Genomic DNA, 19547 nt, shown 5'->3' with positions numbered 1-19547 from the left:
AATCAGAAAATGTGCGGAGATTAGTTACAATTTTCATGCATCCTTTTAACTGAGATCAATTTTTAAAAAAAAATACGTCAAAAATAAAACAGTCGAATATATCATAAAAGGAATAGCAAAAGTTGTCTTTGTAAATTGAACATTTGCAGCTGACTTGCTGCAATAAAAACAACACAACAATTGAAATCGTGAATATTGCAAACTGTGAAAGCTGTGAAATAGTTTAGATGTTTTCTAATTCAATTAAAATTATAATTTAAAGAAGTAAATTTTAAAATCTATCGATCCTTGGCGAGTAATTAAATTTTAGAAATTTCAGTGCCTATGACATTTGTTATTGTTTTTGTGAAACGATGACCACCCAAAAACAGGCTGAAATTAATCTATTCGAAGATTGAATGAAACTTGATGCAATGGAGATTTCCTAATTGAAAAGATACTTACAACTTTTTCAAAAAAATTATTCTAATGAAATTTAAATGATTAATAAATTATTCTTGATTACAGTTTTTGTAGATACAAGGAAGCATCCAAGAAAGCCTGGATTTTAATTCTCTGATATTAATCCTGATCTAATCAACTCAGAATATAGATTGCACAATTATTTGGGCTATCTAAGTATTAATGTTCTCTTAAATATTTCATGTATATTTACTTTTGCAGCAAAAATACAAATTTCTGAAATACCGATTCCAAATGTTTTACGAGAAATACAACAATTCTTTTCTTCTTTTCAGAAAACACATCTGCTATTTGCTCACCAGTCAGATGCTACACCATTTATCTTGAGTGTAGAAAATCTTAACCATTTGGAACATTAGCCCGGAATTGTTTTCCCATGGTATTAATAGCATTGATACCAAGAGACACACTGCAGTAATTCTGTAAGCAATTTAGCTTTTTTTCATTATAAATCGAACTCTGATGATAACCGAAAAGAAGTGCAACCTATGAGTTATTTGGTATACACGAATAATTCCAATTGCCCAGAGACCAGTTTCTGTCGAAAATAAGATACCTTTAAATTAAGTTAAACTAAATGACGGCCAAATTATGCAGCCAGATTATTCCAATTTTCAATTGTTGTCTATTAAACAAAATCAGGAGAGCAATTAATAATTTTGTTTTTTTTTCTCCACTTGGGGTTTCATACAACTATAAAACTTTCATAAAGCAGATTTTGTTCTTTTTGAGATTTGGGTCTCTGGTTCGAACAAATGATACAATTACTTTCTCCCGCGAAGTAAACTGTAGCGTCCACTGACAAGAATACACCCATTCCAGATATCACAACAAAGACTCAAAAATACTCTACCTTATCTCAAGCATCTTAATTAACATGGCACGCTATGAAGTCTATCGTTTCAATTTTGCTTGATTTATTAATTTTTTTTACTTAACTCTTTTCATCACTATATAGTTAAAAATGATAACAACTAACAAAGTGCAACAAGAACTTCTTTAGAATTCAACTAGAACTAGGGCATTATGTTGCATGCCAGATGAAGATTCGTGAACAAATGGTATCCTGCGAGACTGTCCCTTACCGAACAAATCAAACCCTTCCTGACAAAAAATGGCTTTTGATCGGACATTTATAACAAAATAATTGCACTTTGCGCACAAAAAAAGTGCTCGAACCAGAATCTGACCGAAAGAAAACGTGACTTCCCATCAGCCCAGTAGAAAATTTTCAACACAATTTTCATACCCAATAAAGTTTTCTAATAGTTGGCGCAAATCAAACTGTCTCTCAAAAAACTAAATTTTTATTACTTGAGCCCAGACGTGTAATTCATGATACGATTCAAAAATTAACAACAGGTTTGTTGTTTTCTGGTTTTTAGTTGAAAATGCAGCCCGTTTTAAACAACATACCTAGGCTTAACAGAAAGTTTTTGTTTTTCTGCGAATATCAAAGCAAAGTCTGATCAAATATTCACGCTCGCCAACAGTTTTATGATTATAAGACGTTCATGTTGATACTACCTCTGAGCATACTTATTCGATTGATACCACCTGTGCTCGGACTTTCAGTTTAATTGTGCTCTTGAAAACACAAGTAATAAGATTTTTAAACGAGTAAAATGGATTGTTTCTTCAAATTCTTTTGATGAATTCACCTTTACTGAGTTCTGACATAATTTCTTGAAATTTACAAGGAATGTTTTTGAATTTTGAAATCCAACATGGAGACCGCTTCTCATGTTCGTTCTGCTGGACTAATCTGCATTTGCAACCCATTAGACAAAAATTCGTGTCATTTGACTGAACGATGCCGAATATCTTTTACGTTTATGAAACGACAATACCGAATCTCTCTTACGTTTGAAAACAACAATACCGAATATTTCTCATGATAAACACCGAACGAAAACGATGATACCGACTACAAAATCGTAGAAACTTTCGTCGTTTTGTCTCGAAAAAAAAACGATGATAACAACGATTTCTCAACTAGGGATCAGAGATCTCTGAAGAAACTGTCCTCGGTCGATATGACTCTCATCAGACGTGTTTTAGACTACTGTCCAGGAAATTCTACACCGAAAGATTTTTCGAAATGGTGAGCGCTGGAAAGAGATTTCATTCTAGAGTGGGATATACATCAGCGGGGGGGGGGGGGGGAGTGAGGAGAGAATGGCGTAAATTATGCTGCGGGCTCCAAATACGTCCGCTTTATTCTTCTTGATTCACCCGCAGTGGAAACTTACATGCCTCAATGAGACCAAGAACGAAGTCATCTCAGTTTACTTTCTTGGGCACCGAGTTTAAAACGCAAAAAAAATTGTGGACCCTTTGTATGGAATCATCGAGGCTTTTATCAACCAGGCGCTTTCCAACAGGGTTAATCAGGGTTTACCTTATAGTACATTTCGTTTCTTAAAATTTTAGCAAATGTTTATAAGATTTTCTTTCGCTGAATTTCGTCTTAATTTTTTTGTTGTTCTGCCACAATTTCTCCGTTTCGGCTTCCTCGTTTAATACAACTTAAACAACCCGCATTCAACTACCCGAAACGTGTTCTTGTTTTGTTTATTTTGACATAAGAAAAGGTAAACAATTTTAACAGTGTTATACCCAACCGTTATTTGTCTTGATGTCCCAAATATTTATTAGATCTCAAAACAAAGTTTTCCTAGGCTTAGTTTGGGCACAAAAAGTCATGGCCTAAGCAATTGTTAGGCTTTGATAAGATTCTAGCATTCTAGTAAAGTAAACAATAAAACTCGCATTCTAGTATAGATATTTACTTTACACTTTTGATATTTATTCTCGTTAGCCAAGCAAATTCCTTATTGAAGTTGTTGCTATTTTGAATTCGATTATTTTGCGCAATAAAACGAGCACTTTCAGGCACTTAAACAGTGGGTTTTTTTAAGTTGACTGGAACGTTTTACTGTTGGGAGCGCCGTCCTGGTCGAGGTTTTCATAGGAAATGATTTTTATTGCAGAATTTTTTAGTGAAAAAATCGTCTCTCCGCGGAGGTTTCATATTAAAATATTACCGATGACAAGCCTTTTCCCGCCGCCCGGCTCGAGGTTTGGTAACAAAAAATAATGTAAGATTAACGGTGAATAGCGGTGAAAAAAAACACCGCAATGTGCCCGCATCTTTTAGCGTTGAATGCGCCGAAAGATGTTTCTAGCGGTGAATTTTTTTCATCGCATTCACCGGATTTCTTAAGAAAAAAAAAACTGCCGTACACGCATTCGAACCTCTCGCCTCCTACATGCCAACAACTTCTTATTCCACTGCGCCATCTGCGAATTAACTCAAGGCTATTTCTTGTCTATTTAAGATAATAGTTGAATTTAGCAGTAAATATTTGTAAAATTTTGCGATTCCAACAGAATGCGGTGAGAAAAATTTTCAGCGCTACCAGCAGAATGCGTTGAAAAAAATTTCAGAGCTTCCCACAAAATGCGGTGAACAAAATTTAAATCAACGCTGATCGTACGATGATTCACCGCATCAACATTTTTTTACATTATGACTGGCAGCATGTTCCGCATATATTATAGTATTATATCACTTTTAATATTACAAGAATGCTGGTTATTATTATACAATATGTTTTCGTTTGAGTCTCGAGTCCTTTATTACAGCGCCTAAAAAAATTCGATCTCAAACGTAAGAAAATCTGCAGCATGTTCGATTTTAGTTAGTCAAAAACGACAAAGGCACATGCCTTATTTTTTGTTGGCATCATTATTGTGATGATTAATTAAACGTAAGGAATTAACAATGTTTTTGGTTTTCAAACACACAAAATCATTTGAAACGGCCCAAAAACATATTACCTTCGCTATAGTAGGTAAATCTTTCACATACGACCATGTAAAATTTCCGTGTATGTTAACGAAGCCACGGAATTTTGCTCAAGGTTCAACAAATTAATTAGATTTTTAAAATTAAAAGCAAACAGAAAAATTATATTGATTCGAGTTCTTTTGTCATCTAAACTTAAATTTTCAATTAAGTTGCATTTTTTCTTGATTTTTCTTCAAAAATTACGTTTGATTTTCCTTTAAGGAGAATGGCATAATAAAATTCGACTACTATAAAAAATTTCTTAAATTTGAGGCTGAAAGCCGACCATTTCCTACTTTTCAAACTCAACAAATGGAACATTTCTTACTCCTAATATAGAGCATACCGAATCTTGCAAAAGTAAATATACCAATGAAACATGATGACAATTTTTTAGGTATAAAACGGAATATAACAATTAAATCCAGCATGTTGACGTTTTCTGACGTATTTGTTTGTCCCATCTTCAGGACTAATGATATAGGTTCAATTTTACTGGAATAAGTGAGCATTGCTTAAAATTAGGCAGTTAATAGAGGCTGGCTGTTGTTACTTGATGAAAAATGTGCTGTTCAAAGAAAATTTTCCAGTTCTCCGACCGTTTATTGCTCTTATTGCTTTTCAATCATAATTGTGTAGAAGTTTTGAAAGCATTTGAATATGTTGTAGTGAAAGGTGCGGCCATGATTGATAATACCCAGTAAATAAAGTTATATTTTTTTAAGCAATTTTATTGCCCATGTTTGTCCGCTCTTGGTTGTTTTTTTTTGGGAGATAACATTTTTGCGTTCATTTATTTAATGACTGTTTTCGGGCGTTTTGACATGTTTTGATTGTTATTGTTAGTGTACTGCAGTTTCTGACGGTTGTTTTTAATAAAACTTCCGTTTGTGTTCGTTTTTTTTTTTCATTATCTCAAGTACGTTCATTTTAGATTATTGAGTCAACTTTTTTCGTATATTTAACTCAGTTCTCTTAACTTTGAAAATTAAAATAATCATCTTCAAAATTTATTGGAATCATAGATTTTTAAATGCCTTAGCTTCAAAGCTGTTTCAATGAAATTCTTCTAAAGATTAGAAAATGACACCAAAAACTTTGCGAATTTTGTCCTCTTCTGCACTGTTTGCAAACAATCCCGTCTCTTCTAAATATCCCAGTCAAAACAGTCATTTTCTTGTGAATTGTGTTCCGAAAACGGTCTTAAAAAACGGCATTTCTCACGAAGTTGGCCAAAAGCATCATTTCATCGGTTTAAAAACGCACAATTAATGAAACAGTCTAGTCCTTATTAAGTATTTGATCCCGTGTTTAAGAAAAAGGTAACGGCTATTACTACTTGGTTTTGTTGTTTGTATTTGCTTTTTGAATGGTTGTTGTTTGTATAATTGCGGAGGTGATGATCTCTGAAAGCATCTAAATAAAAAATCGACTCTTTCTGAGCAGCATATAAAAACATCCACTACTTTTCTAGACTAGGCACATACTAACCATGAAATTTTCAAAAAGGAACCATTTCAATCGAACTTTTTATCCTGCAGGCTAGAGTACTCACCGAGTGACTTCAGGCATAGAGTTGGAAGCAGCCGTTCTTGGAAACAAATTTAAAAATTCATCTTTGTAAAAACGTTTTTATCAGCAGTAGGCAAACGATGTCTAATTTCAAGAAACATAAAATCAGTTAAAAGATCTTTCTCTACTTTTAGATAGCATTTATATTACAAGTTGGAAAAAAATTAACCACAACAGTAAGTACTCCATCTACCCCCTCCCTCCCAAACTAATGCCACTCCGTGATGGTAAATATTTTCTCATGAATTGCAGTTTTCTGTATAACTGCGTTGTTGACGATCTCTAAAGACTTCTCAATACCAATAAATCGAGTTTTTCTGAGCAGCAAACCAAAGCATCCACTTCTCTTACATTCTGTTAAAGACGAAACCGTTTTTCTCCCTTCGCTCCCTTCGTTTCTGACGTCCAACGTGGAGATTGCTTAAAAAGTATTATCCACACGCGTAAGTAGTATCCACATGGCATTTAATTACAATAAAAGAGAAGATACTTCCAAAAAATGTAATTATAGTTAAGTTTGGTGGTCGGGGCATTTCACAAGTTTTTAATCCTTGTACGATTTAATGCCTGAGGTTTACTAAAACATGTCATTATACTGATATTAATCTTTCGCATAATTTTGTTTGTAAAATGAGCATCCGCAAAAAGTATTTTGATGCGGAAAATAGATTACACTTCTCAACTTCGAGGATAAAACTGAAAACAACAGACTAAAATGTTCATTAAAGGCTTCGCATTTTTATCCTCTAAGATTGCAGGTAAGCTTCACGCGTACAATGTATTAAGAAAGCAGAAAGTGAAATGTGGTTAAAAAAGTGAGTAAATTACTCGCAATCCTGGTTGCACTGCTCGCGAGTAGTGGGCATTTGAGTTTGTGCCTTCGAAAAATAATTTTGTGCCACCCTCAAACAATCTTTATGAGGGCCTAAACAAAATTTTTATATTATCCATGCCGAGTTACTCTTCTTACAGTTGGAGAAACTATTTGGCAGGTTATCTTACAAGATGATCTTTTTGTTCTTATTGGTGATTTAGTTTCCCTTAACGACGAAGGACATACAACCAATTAAATTTCTAACAAAGGAACCATTTCAAGCAAAGATTTTGACTTTCAGTGATAGGCTACTCGCCGATTGATTTCGGATATAGAGTTTTAAGCAACCTTTTATGGTAATTTTTCATATAAAATCTTTTAACAGCAAAGAGCACCTAATGTCGAAATTCAAAAAACTTGAACTCAGCTATTGGAACTTTCTCTACTTCTAGATAGCATTGGAAATATCTTTTGCAAAAAACTAACCATAACAGTAGTTGCTCTTTCTACATCCTTCTCCAATGAACCACTTTGGTGACCCTTTAGTGGTTGCCAACGCACTCATCAACCAAATAAAGTGCCTGAAAAGTCAAAGCTCCATTAATAAGCAAAACTTGATAGTTTTTTCTTCATTCCTCCACATAGTTTTTCCTTCATTCCTCAATACTATTGTCAAAACGAAGAAGTCAATAGTCTAATTGAAGGAGTTGCACATAAGTTGTTTCTTAAATGGACTTAATACTTGACAGGGAATACTACGTCAACTACTTTTGCTGAGCTTCAAAAGTGGCTTGATGTCGAAGCCAGAGGTTCTAATAAAGAAGGCCATGAAGACAAAACCAGCAATTTCAATAATATCTTATAAACCAAATATCTGCTGTGGTGCCACAACAACCAGTTCAAGAGCAACTTAAACTAACACATTTGAAACGGTCTTAACGGAATGTTTTGAATCAAAAAAAAGTTTATTACAGCAGCTCGAATATAGTACAACAGTTTACAACAAGCATAACACATTTGTTCAAAGCCAAAATCTTTTATTAAGGCAGTCTGTCGCTTGAACCAAAAACTTTCTGTGAAGATCAGCAACAGCAAACTTGCTTTTGCTAGCATCAACGTCCAACAACAAACGAATCGCTCCGGAAAACAAAGTTTATTGTCGAAAACCAATAAAGATTCAAAAACGCAGAAAAGTAGCGAAGCAATTCAGAATAAGAAAAACATTACATTTTCACGATTTAATTCCACAATTTTTAACGAAAAAGAAACTAACGTACGAATAGAAGTTTGACACCCAGCAGGCCAAAAATCAAAAGGAACCAGCTAATCAGGCATCAGAGTAAGGGTTCAATCAATTACAATTTTTCTGAGTTTCCATTATCAAAGAAAAAAAGTCTAGGCACATATTTTTTCATTGAAACTGGCAGCCTGTTTAATTTTCTGTTGGACAATGTGTTGAAATATCTGGAACTGCATGCTAAAGTCAATTATCAACTTTTGTTCAATATCTAGCGTTGATAATGAAATGCCCCTGCCAAACATAAGACAACCATTAACAATCAGCTCAAACAGCCAAATTGCGGAGAAATTGCAAAGATCACGTGCTTACAGCACGAATACCTTTAACTTTAAGACAGCGTTGTTTCGCTTAAGGAGGTGTGCGCTGCATTCAATGAGATTCAACTTACACAAAATCCAGGCTGTGAAAAAGTTAAGCTCCTCGGTGTCAATTCGTTCCCATCAATGCATCTTACTGAAGTAGATCAAGGTACAAAAACCTTCCCCTGGAGTGAAAACAAAACAGCGATGGATATCTGCAGGAGAGTAAAATAATTCCAAAATATTTGGATATCGCGTTTGTGGGAGAAATCCAGAACAAACATAGGATAAATTGATAACAAAGATAAAGAGCGTAACAGTAAAGGAAACATTAAAGTCTCCGAATTTGAAAAAGTAGCCGGCCAACTTCTTGAGAGTTATCACCAACACGGACAAAAGACATGGAGGGGAAACTCTATGAAAAGTACCTAATGGTCAGAAAAATAAGTTTCATTCTGCACTCCACCAAATTAGGGGTTTAGAAAAACGACATAAGAAGGATCCAAAAATAATTGATATATTCCGGCACACTTTCGTCACAAATCTCAACAAAATCTCGCCAACCAGTGGAAATCATAAAATCTCCTAATGGAAAATTTTAGTAGATACCGCATCACGCTGTTGAAACCGTAACTAAACTGGACACATCTCGTCTTGTCGCTAAAAAAGCGTCAAACTTCAAACGTGTTAAACATTCTTTGTGGAATTTTGGTCAGATTTCATGAAAAACCATTCGTTGTCTCAAATGAATTTGATTGAAAGTTCATGGGAGTTGGTATACCGGAGGAAGATAAGTATACACTGCTTTCCATATGGACCATTGAAAATGACATGTGAAAGTTCCTATTCTTGAAGTTTATTTTTTTGCAACTTGCCATCCATCTTGGGCACTAATGGTCTTAATCAGGTGCGCCGAAGACAAGGTCGCAATAACAGCCAATTTTTACGGATTACTACACCCAGTCTCTCAACACTCGTGAGAACGCCAATGTAACGGTAATTGCAGTAGAGTTTTATCTGAAGACCGGCGAATTCCTTTCAAATTCCTTTTAAACCAGTAAGAGGCTGTTCCTGAAGAAGACCTCGACCAGCCCAAAAGTATCCAGAAGACCTCAACCAGCCCAAAAGTGACGAAATAGTCCTCGAAAAATGGAACGTTGAAAAAGATACTTTTACATAAATTCTCTCAGGAAATTCACTAAATAGTCTACTTTTTTACTGAATGGAAATTTTTTGCCACCAGTTTTTGACCACTTGGTTTTCGCGGTCCACTAATAATGAAATTAACAGTTTTTCTATATCAACTTTGGAAGATAGTTATAAAATGGGATGAGCAGCTCGCAACTGGAGCTATTAGCTCTCACTCAATGTCTGAAAATGAAAACTCCAAGACATTTGACAACATGGAATCTACTGGAAAGAAAAGATGTTGCCTGTCTTTGTTGATGCTCCAAAAATTGAGAAGTTTGCCCTTGTCTACCTCAGAAGCTTGAACCAGACCAGAATAAAGTACAAACTTCGTGATTGGAAAATGCTTGGAATATGCAATTATTTCTGCAAACCGCATTGAAGAAATAAAAACATCAAGCAAACCTGTAAACTGGTATCATTTTGTAACTTACATGAGCTCAGCGGAGGAGTTTTTGTTTAGAAAAACAAACCAAATTGCAGTTTTAGCCGAAACCCTTTTATGTTAAAACATAAGCCTCAGAAACACTACGGCCTAAACTATTCTTCTCTAATGACGCCACCTGTTCACTTTGAATCTTTTCAGATCTCAATACAGACAGTTTTTTTGAGCTCCTGCTTTTTGGCCAGATTTAGCGAGGTAGATTTAGCGTAGGTTTTTTTGCAAAAATAAAAGAATTGAAATTATTGCAGTGTAAGAAAGAATTTCAAAACCTTATTCACCTTGCAATGGGAAAAACATCAGCCTATTGACCGCCCGGGCCGAGGTGTCAACGCTAAATAACTGCAAAAATTTGTAAGATTTGCGTTGAATGCGTTGAATTTATGTAAGATCTACGCTTCAGCGTAGATCTTACATAAATTCAACGCCAATCTTATATAAATTTGCGTTGAATTTTGGCGTAGATCTTACATATTTAGCGCTGAATTTTAGCGTAAATCTTACATATTTAGCGTTGAATTTAGCGTAGATCTTACATAAATTCAACGCCTTCAATGCCAATCTTACATAATTAGCGTTGAATTTTGGTGTAGGTCTTACATATTTAGCGTTGAAATTAGCGTAGATCTTACATAAATTCAACGCATTCAACGCCAATCTTACATATTTTGCGTTGAAATTTGGCGTAGATCTTACGTATTTAGCGTTGAATTTTAGCGTAGATCTTACATAATTAGCGTTGAATTTAGCGTAGATCTTACATAAGTTAAACGCATTCAACGCCCATCTTACCTATTTTGCGTTGAATTTTGGCGTAGATTTCACATTTTAGCGTTGAATTTTAGCGTCGATCTTACATATTTAGCGTTGAATATTAGCGTAGATCTTACATATTTTTGTGTTAAATTCAGCGTTGATCTTAAAAAAAATCAAAGCGTTCACTTGAACTATTAACCTCCAGCTGCGTATGGAACTCGACCTACTGACCTCCTGCTTGCTTGTTGCCTCTTCTACCATTGTGCCACAGTACATTGGTTTAAGAGCCGTAATCCTTATAAAGCGTAGATCTTACATATTTTGCGTTGAATTTGGCGTAGATCTTACATATTTTTTGTTGATTTTAGCGTAGATCTTACATATTTTGCGTTGAATGGCCAGGTTGTGAACTACCCTCGGCCAGGTTGTGAACCAGGGGCAAAAGACTTTCGGGAAACTTTTTGGACTTGTAAAAGCGCCGATGAAAAAATAATTAATTTTTTTTTGCAAAAGTCATCCAAAAAGTCACACTGGAATTTTTTGACTTCATATCACATCTTACTGCTCGTTAAAAAACTCCTCCTAAGACCATACTCTTATATTTTGTTTCAAGCAGATGACGCAATTTTGAGAAGGCGACCCGAGTTTACCAAACTTACGTACCATAAAAAGTACCAAATATGGGTCATCAAAAGGCTCTATGATCGTTGTAAGTTTAGTAAGCTTCCTTATAATCCACATCCCGGGCCGAGGATTTTGGCCAAAATTATGTAAGATCAACGGCAACTAGCGTTGACAAGTTGGAAAATTCACCTCCATTTCTTACATAAATTTGCGTTGAATGCGTTGAATTTTTGTCTTTAAATTCAACGCATTCAACGCAAAATTATGGAAGAAAATTGCGGTGAATTTTCCAACTTGTCAACGCTAGTTGCCGTTGATCTTACATAATTTTGGCCAAATTGCTCGGCCCGGGCGTTAAGATACGAGAGCGCTTCGCGTGGAAAAATAGCAGCGATTCCGAGTCGAAACTAGTGAAACCTCAACCAGTACAGTTATAAGTTATCCAGCATTATTTCGTGACTTCGAGTTTTATCTAATCTTTATTAAACAGCAGCCTTTATTCGAGCACTCTTCCAAACTTGAATGGAAAAAATATTCCAATCAATTTTTGTTACATTTATATTCAATTTCAAACAATGCAATCAGATAATATTTAACAATTGGCCATATACGGCTTTCATCAGTCTACTAGATTCGTTATCTAATTTTAGATACAAAAATACGAAAATTAATTACAGCGAGTTTATCGAAGCCAACGCGAATGTATCTGATAGTAATCACAGTCTTGGCCTTTTTATCGTCGCATTTTAATGCCCTCATTTTTGATGAAAATTTGTCTTCTTCGAAAAATTATGGTGGAAAAACGCGCCAGTTGATTATCAACGGTTTTGATAGTCCGAAACGGAGTTTTTACGCTCAGCTCGTTTTTGAAAACGGGTTCTGTGCTGCCACGATTCTCAACTCGCGCTTTGTGATTACGGCAGCACATTGTGTGTTTCAGGCAGAACGTGAGTTTTTGACAACACTGAGCTCTATGTGTCATGTTTTGAGCCCTAATTACCCCAGTTAACACCCCCCCCCCCCACCCCGGAAACAGAAATCTTTAAAAACGCTTTTGTTTTCGCGTGAGCTAGCCTAACTATTTTGCGCAGGATTTTGAGAATACTTTAAGGGTACTTAAACACCTTGGTTCAAGATTAAAAAATCCGTATGTAGAGAGAAATGATTGAAACAGATAGTTGTGGGGGGGGGGGGGGGGTGGTTACGCCGCTGATGTTAGGGACGAGGGCGCAGTCATGGATTCATTCAATGCGGTCATTTCAAATCAAATTTGAGTCTCTCCGTTTCGTTCATGTTTCCAGATTTTCCAAATCATTCAATTTTGGGATCTGTTCTGTACCCCCAGGCGCACGTGCTATTTTCTTACATAGTGACGTGCTATATAACAACATATAATTTGTAACGTGGGGGGCGTAAAACACACTGGGGGTTAACACACTGTTAGGTCTCGGAATTAGCATCAAAACATCCAGTTAACTTTATAACCAAACATCCCTTCCTCCCCTTCACCTTTTTCCCACCCGTTAAGTTCAACAGGGTAAATTTCACCCTCTTGTACTTAACGGGTGGGGAAAAAGGTGAAGGGGAGGAGGGGATGTTTGGTTATAAAGTTAACTGGATGTTTTGATGTTAAGTCCGAGACCTCGGAAAGAATGGTGCTAGTGGTTGCAAGCCAGAAAAATTTAGAACGCCAGACAAAATAAACAAGAAGCGTCAAGATATCTCTATTTATTACTTTTGAACTCACGGTACCTACCTAGGCAAGTAGACATTCTTTACGATATTCAAAAATCAGTTCTAATAGACAATACCAATTATTTTTTTTTTCGAAAAATCAAGAATAACAATGACAAACAAACAAAAATTCGAATAGTTGGTGTCATAAGAAGACAAAATCCGTCTTTAGTTAAATGTTTGCAGCGATCATCTATTTTTTTGAGCTCCTAAGAAAAAAAAACAAAAAAAAATTATCCAAGCTGATTTTTTCACTAATTTTAAGTTAACGCTGATTGGTCAAACATAAAAACAAAAATGTGTTCTTATATTCTAACCTGCAAACCTGCAGATAGATTTCAAGTGACATCTTCATCTGAACAGCATAAAGAAACTGATGAGTTTATTTATCATTTTAAATATGTTTAAAAGAACCATAAAATCAAGAATAAAGATTGAACAGGATTTCATCTCCACTAAGAAAACTCAATTTAAATGAGAGAACGAACAAGCTCATTAGTGGCAAAAACAATAGCAGAAAATGGAATAAGATTATAACGAAAAAAAAATTCATCAAAATTGGTTTTTAATGATATTTCGTTGCTTGTTTACTTAACATATACTTTTGAATATCTTCGAAAAATTGTTTTGAAATTGGCTTGTAACGGTTGGGTTTTAATTCGTTGATGATAGTAAAATTATTTGCCAAGAAACCGTTAAACTGCAATAAGGAAAAAAAGGAAAGAGGACATATTTACCAATCGAAAAATTTGTTTACTTTCTGATACAGAAAGCTACAGATTTAGCCAGAAAAACTTTTTAAATATCAAAATTTGTTTATAGATTAATATAAATATTTACTGATTTGGACTAAGCGCCACAGGAAAAAAAATAAGTCAAGCGTTTTGAAAAAACGAATAACAGTTTCAAACATTCAAAGCTCTAATTAAAACTTTTTTATAGAAATTTTGTCTCCGTTATCAGAGAATGCAGCAACTTATGACTTAGACGATCGAAGCCGTCATCAACTACATCTGAAAAATACCAAAAAAAATTAAAAAATATAGTCAATTGTTGATATTTTTTTAAAAATGCATTATCGACAGTATTGCAATTTACCGTCGGTTCAGTGCTGGTTATTGTTCACAGTAGCAAAACAATGCTGTAAGTCCATCAGAGTAACAGATTTTTTCTAAAACGTCTATTCTATATTGATCAGAGTAGTTCCTGCTGTGAAAACGGATATCAAATTGATCTGAATTTGACTGCAGACACACCACACAATTGCTGGTTGCTTCTGCTAATCAAAAAAGAGATTTTGAGATACGAGGAAAAGGAGGGAGATTAAAACAGTAGAAACGTGCCAATTTAAATTTACGACACTCGACGTACGTATCTATAAAAAATTAAATCTATATAGTCGAAGGAAGTCATAAGCAGATTATAAATTTTCGAGCAATTTTGATGTCCCAAAATTTGATATAAAGTTTAAACATTTTAGTGTGTTTTTACGCATCTTTTTTACAATGGCATCCAATAAATAAGTTTTGCTGAATGTAGCAAATAAACAGTACTTGAACTCTCGTACCTAACTCTCAGCCGAATTCAGTACTGAGCCAGAGTCTAATTCAGGTCACATTTTGCACTGAATTTGTCTGATTCAGAGCTAATTCAGCGATTCTTTCTGACTTATCTTCTGATTCAGAGGAATACAGAATATATTCTCTGAATTTTGCTCTGATTCAGAGAAATTCAGATATCAATTCACAGTTGGTTCTGAAATCTTTCTGTATCAGTAATAAAACTTAAATTTTCTCTGAAAATGTTCTGAATCAGTAATGATTATCAATGAACTGTGGGTACGGCTCATGAACACAACATTTGTTTGTTTATTTTGCTTTTATCAGGCGGATTCCATAATGGAATTATGAAGCTGCTAGATCTAAAAGATAACCTCCATCTGAATCAAATTTACTTGGAGTACGTAGAGCATCAGAAAAATATTTTTTGATATTGTAGTGGTCCCACAGTAGAATAAAATTATCTTAGTAAGGAAGAAGAATAAAATTTCCAAACGCATCGGAGATGAAATGTGTTCCTACATATGATAAAAAAATGATAATGACAACAGTGCACTGAACTGCTGACCTTTCCAATAGACATATTGCAACGTAAAACACATAAAATGAGGGTACAAATTCTAATCGCTGACAAAAAAATCTTTCTAAACACTTTGACCGCCCCAAAAAAATATATGTTGGGTTGCAATTCATGCTGGATTCGTTTCAGTTTCTATTGATTGAAGGCCATATTGATAATGAAGTCTTTTTATAAAAGTTTTCAACCGTTTATCGTTTTGAATGATATTCTTAAAAAGCATGAAACCAGTTCAATTATCAACCCCCATCTTTTTAATAGATTTGAGTCACACTTAAGAAAACTGTTTTTTGGCAGAAAATGGACAAAACTTTCAAATTGAGAACAGATGACTCATTACCTGATCAATGGAAAGTAGCGGCGAAAAAAATTAAGTTTGAGAAAATATGAATTGATAGTGTTAACCAGCTTCGATTTTTGCCTTTTAATGCAATAAAAACTGCTCGTAAAATTTTGACGAGATGAGGTCATGTTTCCAGATTTCTAGATATCTTCCAATGCTATCGATTTAAACTGAAACTTCTTGTGATATAATAGGAGAAAACAGTAAATTTTAATGCTTTCAATTTTTTTTTCAGATATTTTATATCAACCGTAATGGACAAGGATATTGACGTTACTGATAGAAAACCGTACAAGTTTGTTTTTTTTGCGTTTTTAAAGTATTCATCGATATGCATATATGTCCAGCACTTTGCTGGTGTGGTGGTCATGTTCTTAGTTTTGTTAGGGCGGTCAAAAATATCTAATTGCAGCGTAAATTTATATATGTTGAGCGTTAATTTGTTAGGTTCTCTTAAAAGTTTTGAAAAATGTGACAGAATTATCAAATTATCACAAAATTTAATGAACATCTTTTAAAAAAAATTCTTACATTTCTAACACTTCTTAAAAAGTTCTAAAAAAAACGTATTACAAAAACTTTTGCTGCGTTTTCTTCAACTACATTCTCTACCCCTATAAGTTTTCGTTTTTTTGTTGAGGCATATGTTTATTACTCTTTAATAGTAATGCATTTATACGTCTCCGATCTATAAATGATTCAAATTGAGGAATATTATGTTTCTGTTAATGAGGCCTTTAATTTTTATATTGAGTTTCAATGTTGTTTCAGCCTCCGACATGTACTTGAAAATTGGAGATTTCACTCAACCTACTCAAGCGGGCTACGGTGTTCGCGTCGAAGACTTCTTCATGCATCCGATGTATGTTTTATATCAACAACAATTTACTTCTTCGAAAATTTTCCCACTGAAAAGAAAGAACGGGAATTCAAAATTTTATGAACAAAGCAGTGGCTACTAATCCGCTTATTAAAAAGTATGGGCCGCTAAAAATCGCTAAAAGATCTAAGATTTGCGGCGAATTTGAGTAAAAAGTGTAAAAAATGAGCTCAATGCGATAAATGCGGTGAAAAAAAAATTTAAGCGCTGAATTTTTTTCACCGCATAAGCTGTGAAAGAAAATTTGTCACCGCTACCAACAAATATTGGTGAAAAAAACTTTTTAAGCGCTGCCAGCAGAATGCGATGAAAATAAAATTTTTCGCTGCTACCAGCAGGTTGCCGAGAAAAATGTTTTCACTGCTAAAATTGCAAATCTTAAAATTGTTCACCGCTAATTTCAACGCTTATCTAAAATTGACTTGAAATATGATTGAATTAAAAGACAGATGGCGCAGTGGAATGCGAAACTGTTACACAAGAGGTGGGAGGATAGAACTCGTCTACGGACGTTTCTGTTTTGTAAAAAATCCGGTGAATGCGTTGAAAAACAAAATTTCACCTCTAGAAACCGCAAATCCTAAAAAAGTTCACCGCTATCACCGAATTCAACGCTAAAAGTTGCGGGTGCTTTGCGGTGAAAAAAGTTTTTTCACTGCTATTCATCGCTAATCTTACATTATTTTTCGACCAAACTTCGACCCGGGAAAAACTGGAGATATCGAATTTTTGTAGGTTTTTTACGGTTTTAGTCACAACATAAGTCACAACATCCCAAAATTTTTTTCTTACGCTTTGGAAAGATGTTCCGGATACAGACTTCTAACTTTGCCTCCAATTTCATCCAATAATGCTGCTTTGTTTACTGGTCTGGGGCACCACACTTACGATCACTAATGATTGGAATATTGATAACAAGGAGGATAACTTGAGAGCAAAAACCCAAAACGATAGCAAATTCATGTTCCTAAGTTTGATATGTTCTAAAGTTATTTACTGAAAATTTACCCCAGCTATCATTTTGGCGTTATTTATACACATTGCTAATCAATATTTTTCATGAGAGAAAAACTGAACCCCCCCCCCCCCAAAAAAAAAGTACCAATTAATGTTATCAATTTATTTCCTTAGTTGTTCCCTTAAATGAGGTTAGAACCTTCAGACGAACTCAGACAAAATTTTTCTTCCAGTGCAATTCACACAACGTTATTTTTTCAACAAAAAGAGGAAAAATTGCGGAAAATATGTGAAAATTTTTTTGCGTCTATAGATCCCAGGAAATTAATGGATAATTTGAAATGAGAACCACCGCCTACGGCTAAAAGTCTCAATGAATAAATAAGGCTCTATGAAAATTCAACAAAATCGGTTCGCGAGCACAGTTAATTCTCAATCGATGTCTATAATGTCTATCTATTAGCGAGGAAACTAAAAAAGCGATTCAGTTACCATGGCAATTTTTTTGTATCGAAAGGAGGTTAAAACTTCGGAAAAAGTCTAACACTTCAAGAAGTCAAAATGATTTCTGTATTTTGAGTTACATTTTTGAAAAGTTGTCTTTTCATAATTGAAGGCAAAAAATATAGAATCTGAATATTTAGGGTGGAGGTTTTACCCTATTCACAATTCCACAATTGTTCCTAGAATCTATCTTATAGAAATCTACTGGACTGGATAGTAACTTCACAAAACCTACTACTCTTAACTAGACTGAAGGGTTATACCAGGCCCTTCGTTCAAGTCCTAAAGAAAGTATTTTCAGGCGCTATAGAACTGTAGTCAATTGCTAATAATAATGTTATTAAAATATGTTGGTAATGCCTTTCTATGTTATATGATATTTTAGCTTCTAAGAAATGCTTTACAAAACGAAATAAATTGGTGACTCTAAGATTGAGAATTATACCAGGTCCTCAATTCAGTTTCTAATTAATCGATCAACCAATATACTTAAAATAAATAGTATATGACGTGAAGAGCTCGTCGGTGTTCACTCCACAACCCAACCAGACGAGTATTAACCAACTTGATAGAACGTTAAGACATTGCCCATCAGGTACTTCAGGTTACTGCAGACCTTTTTAATTGTCTACTTGGTTCACCATTCCATACTACATGGGTTAACTTAACTTGCCAAGTCTTCTACGAGCAGGCAGGCCTACCCTCAGAGTGGCTTCACTATGCGGTCTCCTGGAAGGAGCTTGGCCGATTAATACTCTGAGAAATCAATCGTCTTGATGTTGTCCTGGACTCGGTGCTGCCCTCCAGTCCGTTAACCTAACTTAACCTAATTATTGATTGGTTGATCACTACTTTACTAGTCACCAAAATAATTTAAATCCAATAAATTGAAGCTAGATTGAGTATGATTTCAGATCCTTAGAGATGTATTGTGAAGTTACTAAAGTTGTACAAGTACGCTTTTGATTAACAGAAAACCGAAAGAAACGATTAAGTTTTACCCAGTCCTAATTATTACAAGACTATGGTTCCTTCAAAACAACTAGTTACAAATGCCTATGAGTGCCACGTATCAAAGTGTTTAACAAATATCTACTAGATACCAGTTTAAACTCTACTAATTTATATGAAAAGGTCCAAAAAGAGAAAGTAGTTGAAAATTTGCTAAGTTAAACTAACGAAAAGTATAATTACCAGGGTATACTAGTTTCAACAATTATTACAAGTTCAGTACCACGACAGAGATCTGTTAACTCACTCCGAAATTTCGATTATCACGACAATATAACTATTTGCAGACTGATTTTGGTTACAAAAATTGGCTAAAATTGAGCCGTATATATACTGCTAATCTATGTTTGGTTATGATAGTTTAGTCCTATTTTTACCAAATGTTCCGAATCTTTGTGAGAAAAATACCTTTTTGGGAAAAGTTTTCAGAAGGTCATTCATGACTTTCATAACTTAGGCCCCTAATTTGGGTTTCTAATCTAATATTACGTGGGTGAGAATTTTGGTGTTCAATCCATGATATAATCTTTATCAGAATCAATATTTATTATTTTCTTACGCTTCAGAAAGATGTTCCGGATACAGACTTCTAACTTTACCTCCAATTTCATCCAATAAGGCTGCTTTGTTTACGGATCTGGAGCACCACACTTACGATCACTAATGATTGGA

The 19547-nt window shown here is 34.6% G+C and overlaps 1 protein-coding gene across 7 annotated transcripts in view; it reads left to right on the top strand.

Moving 5' to 3' along the window:
- The first annotated feature begins 3157 nt into the window (after positions 1 to 3157).
- The window catches only part of LOC142348739 (chymotrypsin-2-like), a 29159-nt gene continuing 12769 nt past the window's right edge, over positions 3158 to 19547 (top strand). The window contains exons 1-3 of one of the 7 annotated variants that reach the window (XM_075400219.1): positions 3158 to 3368; positions 11757 to 12257; positions 16295 to 16385. In XM_075400219.1, coding sequence (XP_075256334.1) covers positions 12011 to 12257; positions 16295 to 16385 — 338 coding nt within the window. In that variant the 5' untranslated portion in view covers positions 3158 to 3368; positions 11757 to 12010. Of the gene's footprint in view, positions 3427 to 11741; positions 12258 to 16294; positions 16386 to 19547 lie in introns of all 7 variants that reach the window. The other 6 variants (XM_075400217.1, XM_075400218.1, XM_075400212.1 and 3 more) reach the window with 6 other exon arrangements.

The sequence above is a fragment of the Convolutriloba macropyga genome, chromosome 10 (genome assembly GCF_964194025.1).
Source record: "Convolutriloba macropyga chromosome 10, txConMacr16.3, whole genome shotgun sequence".
NCBI classification, from domain to species: Eukaryota; Metazoa; Xenacoelomorpha; order Acoela; family Convolutidae; genus Convolutriloba; species Convolutriloba macropyga.
This window is presented reverse-complemented; position numbering and strand designations above follow the sequence as displayed.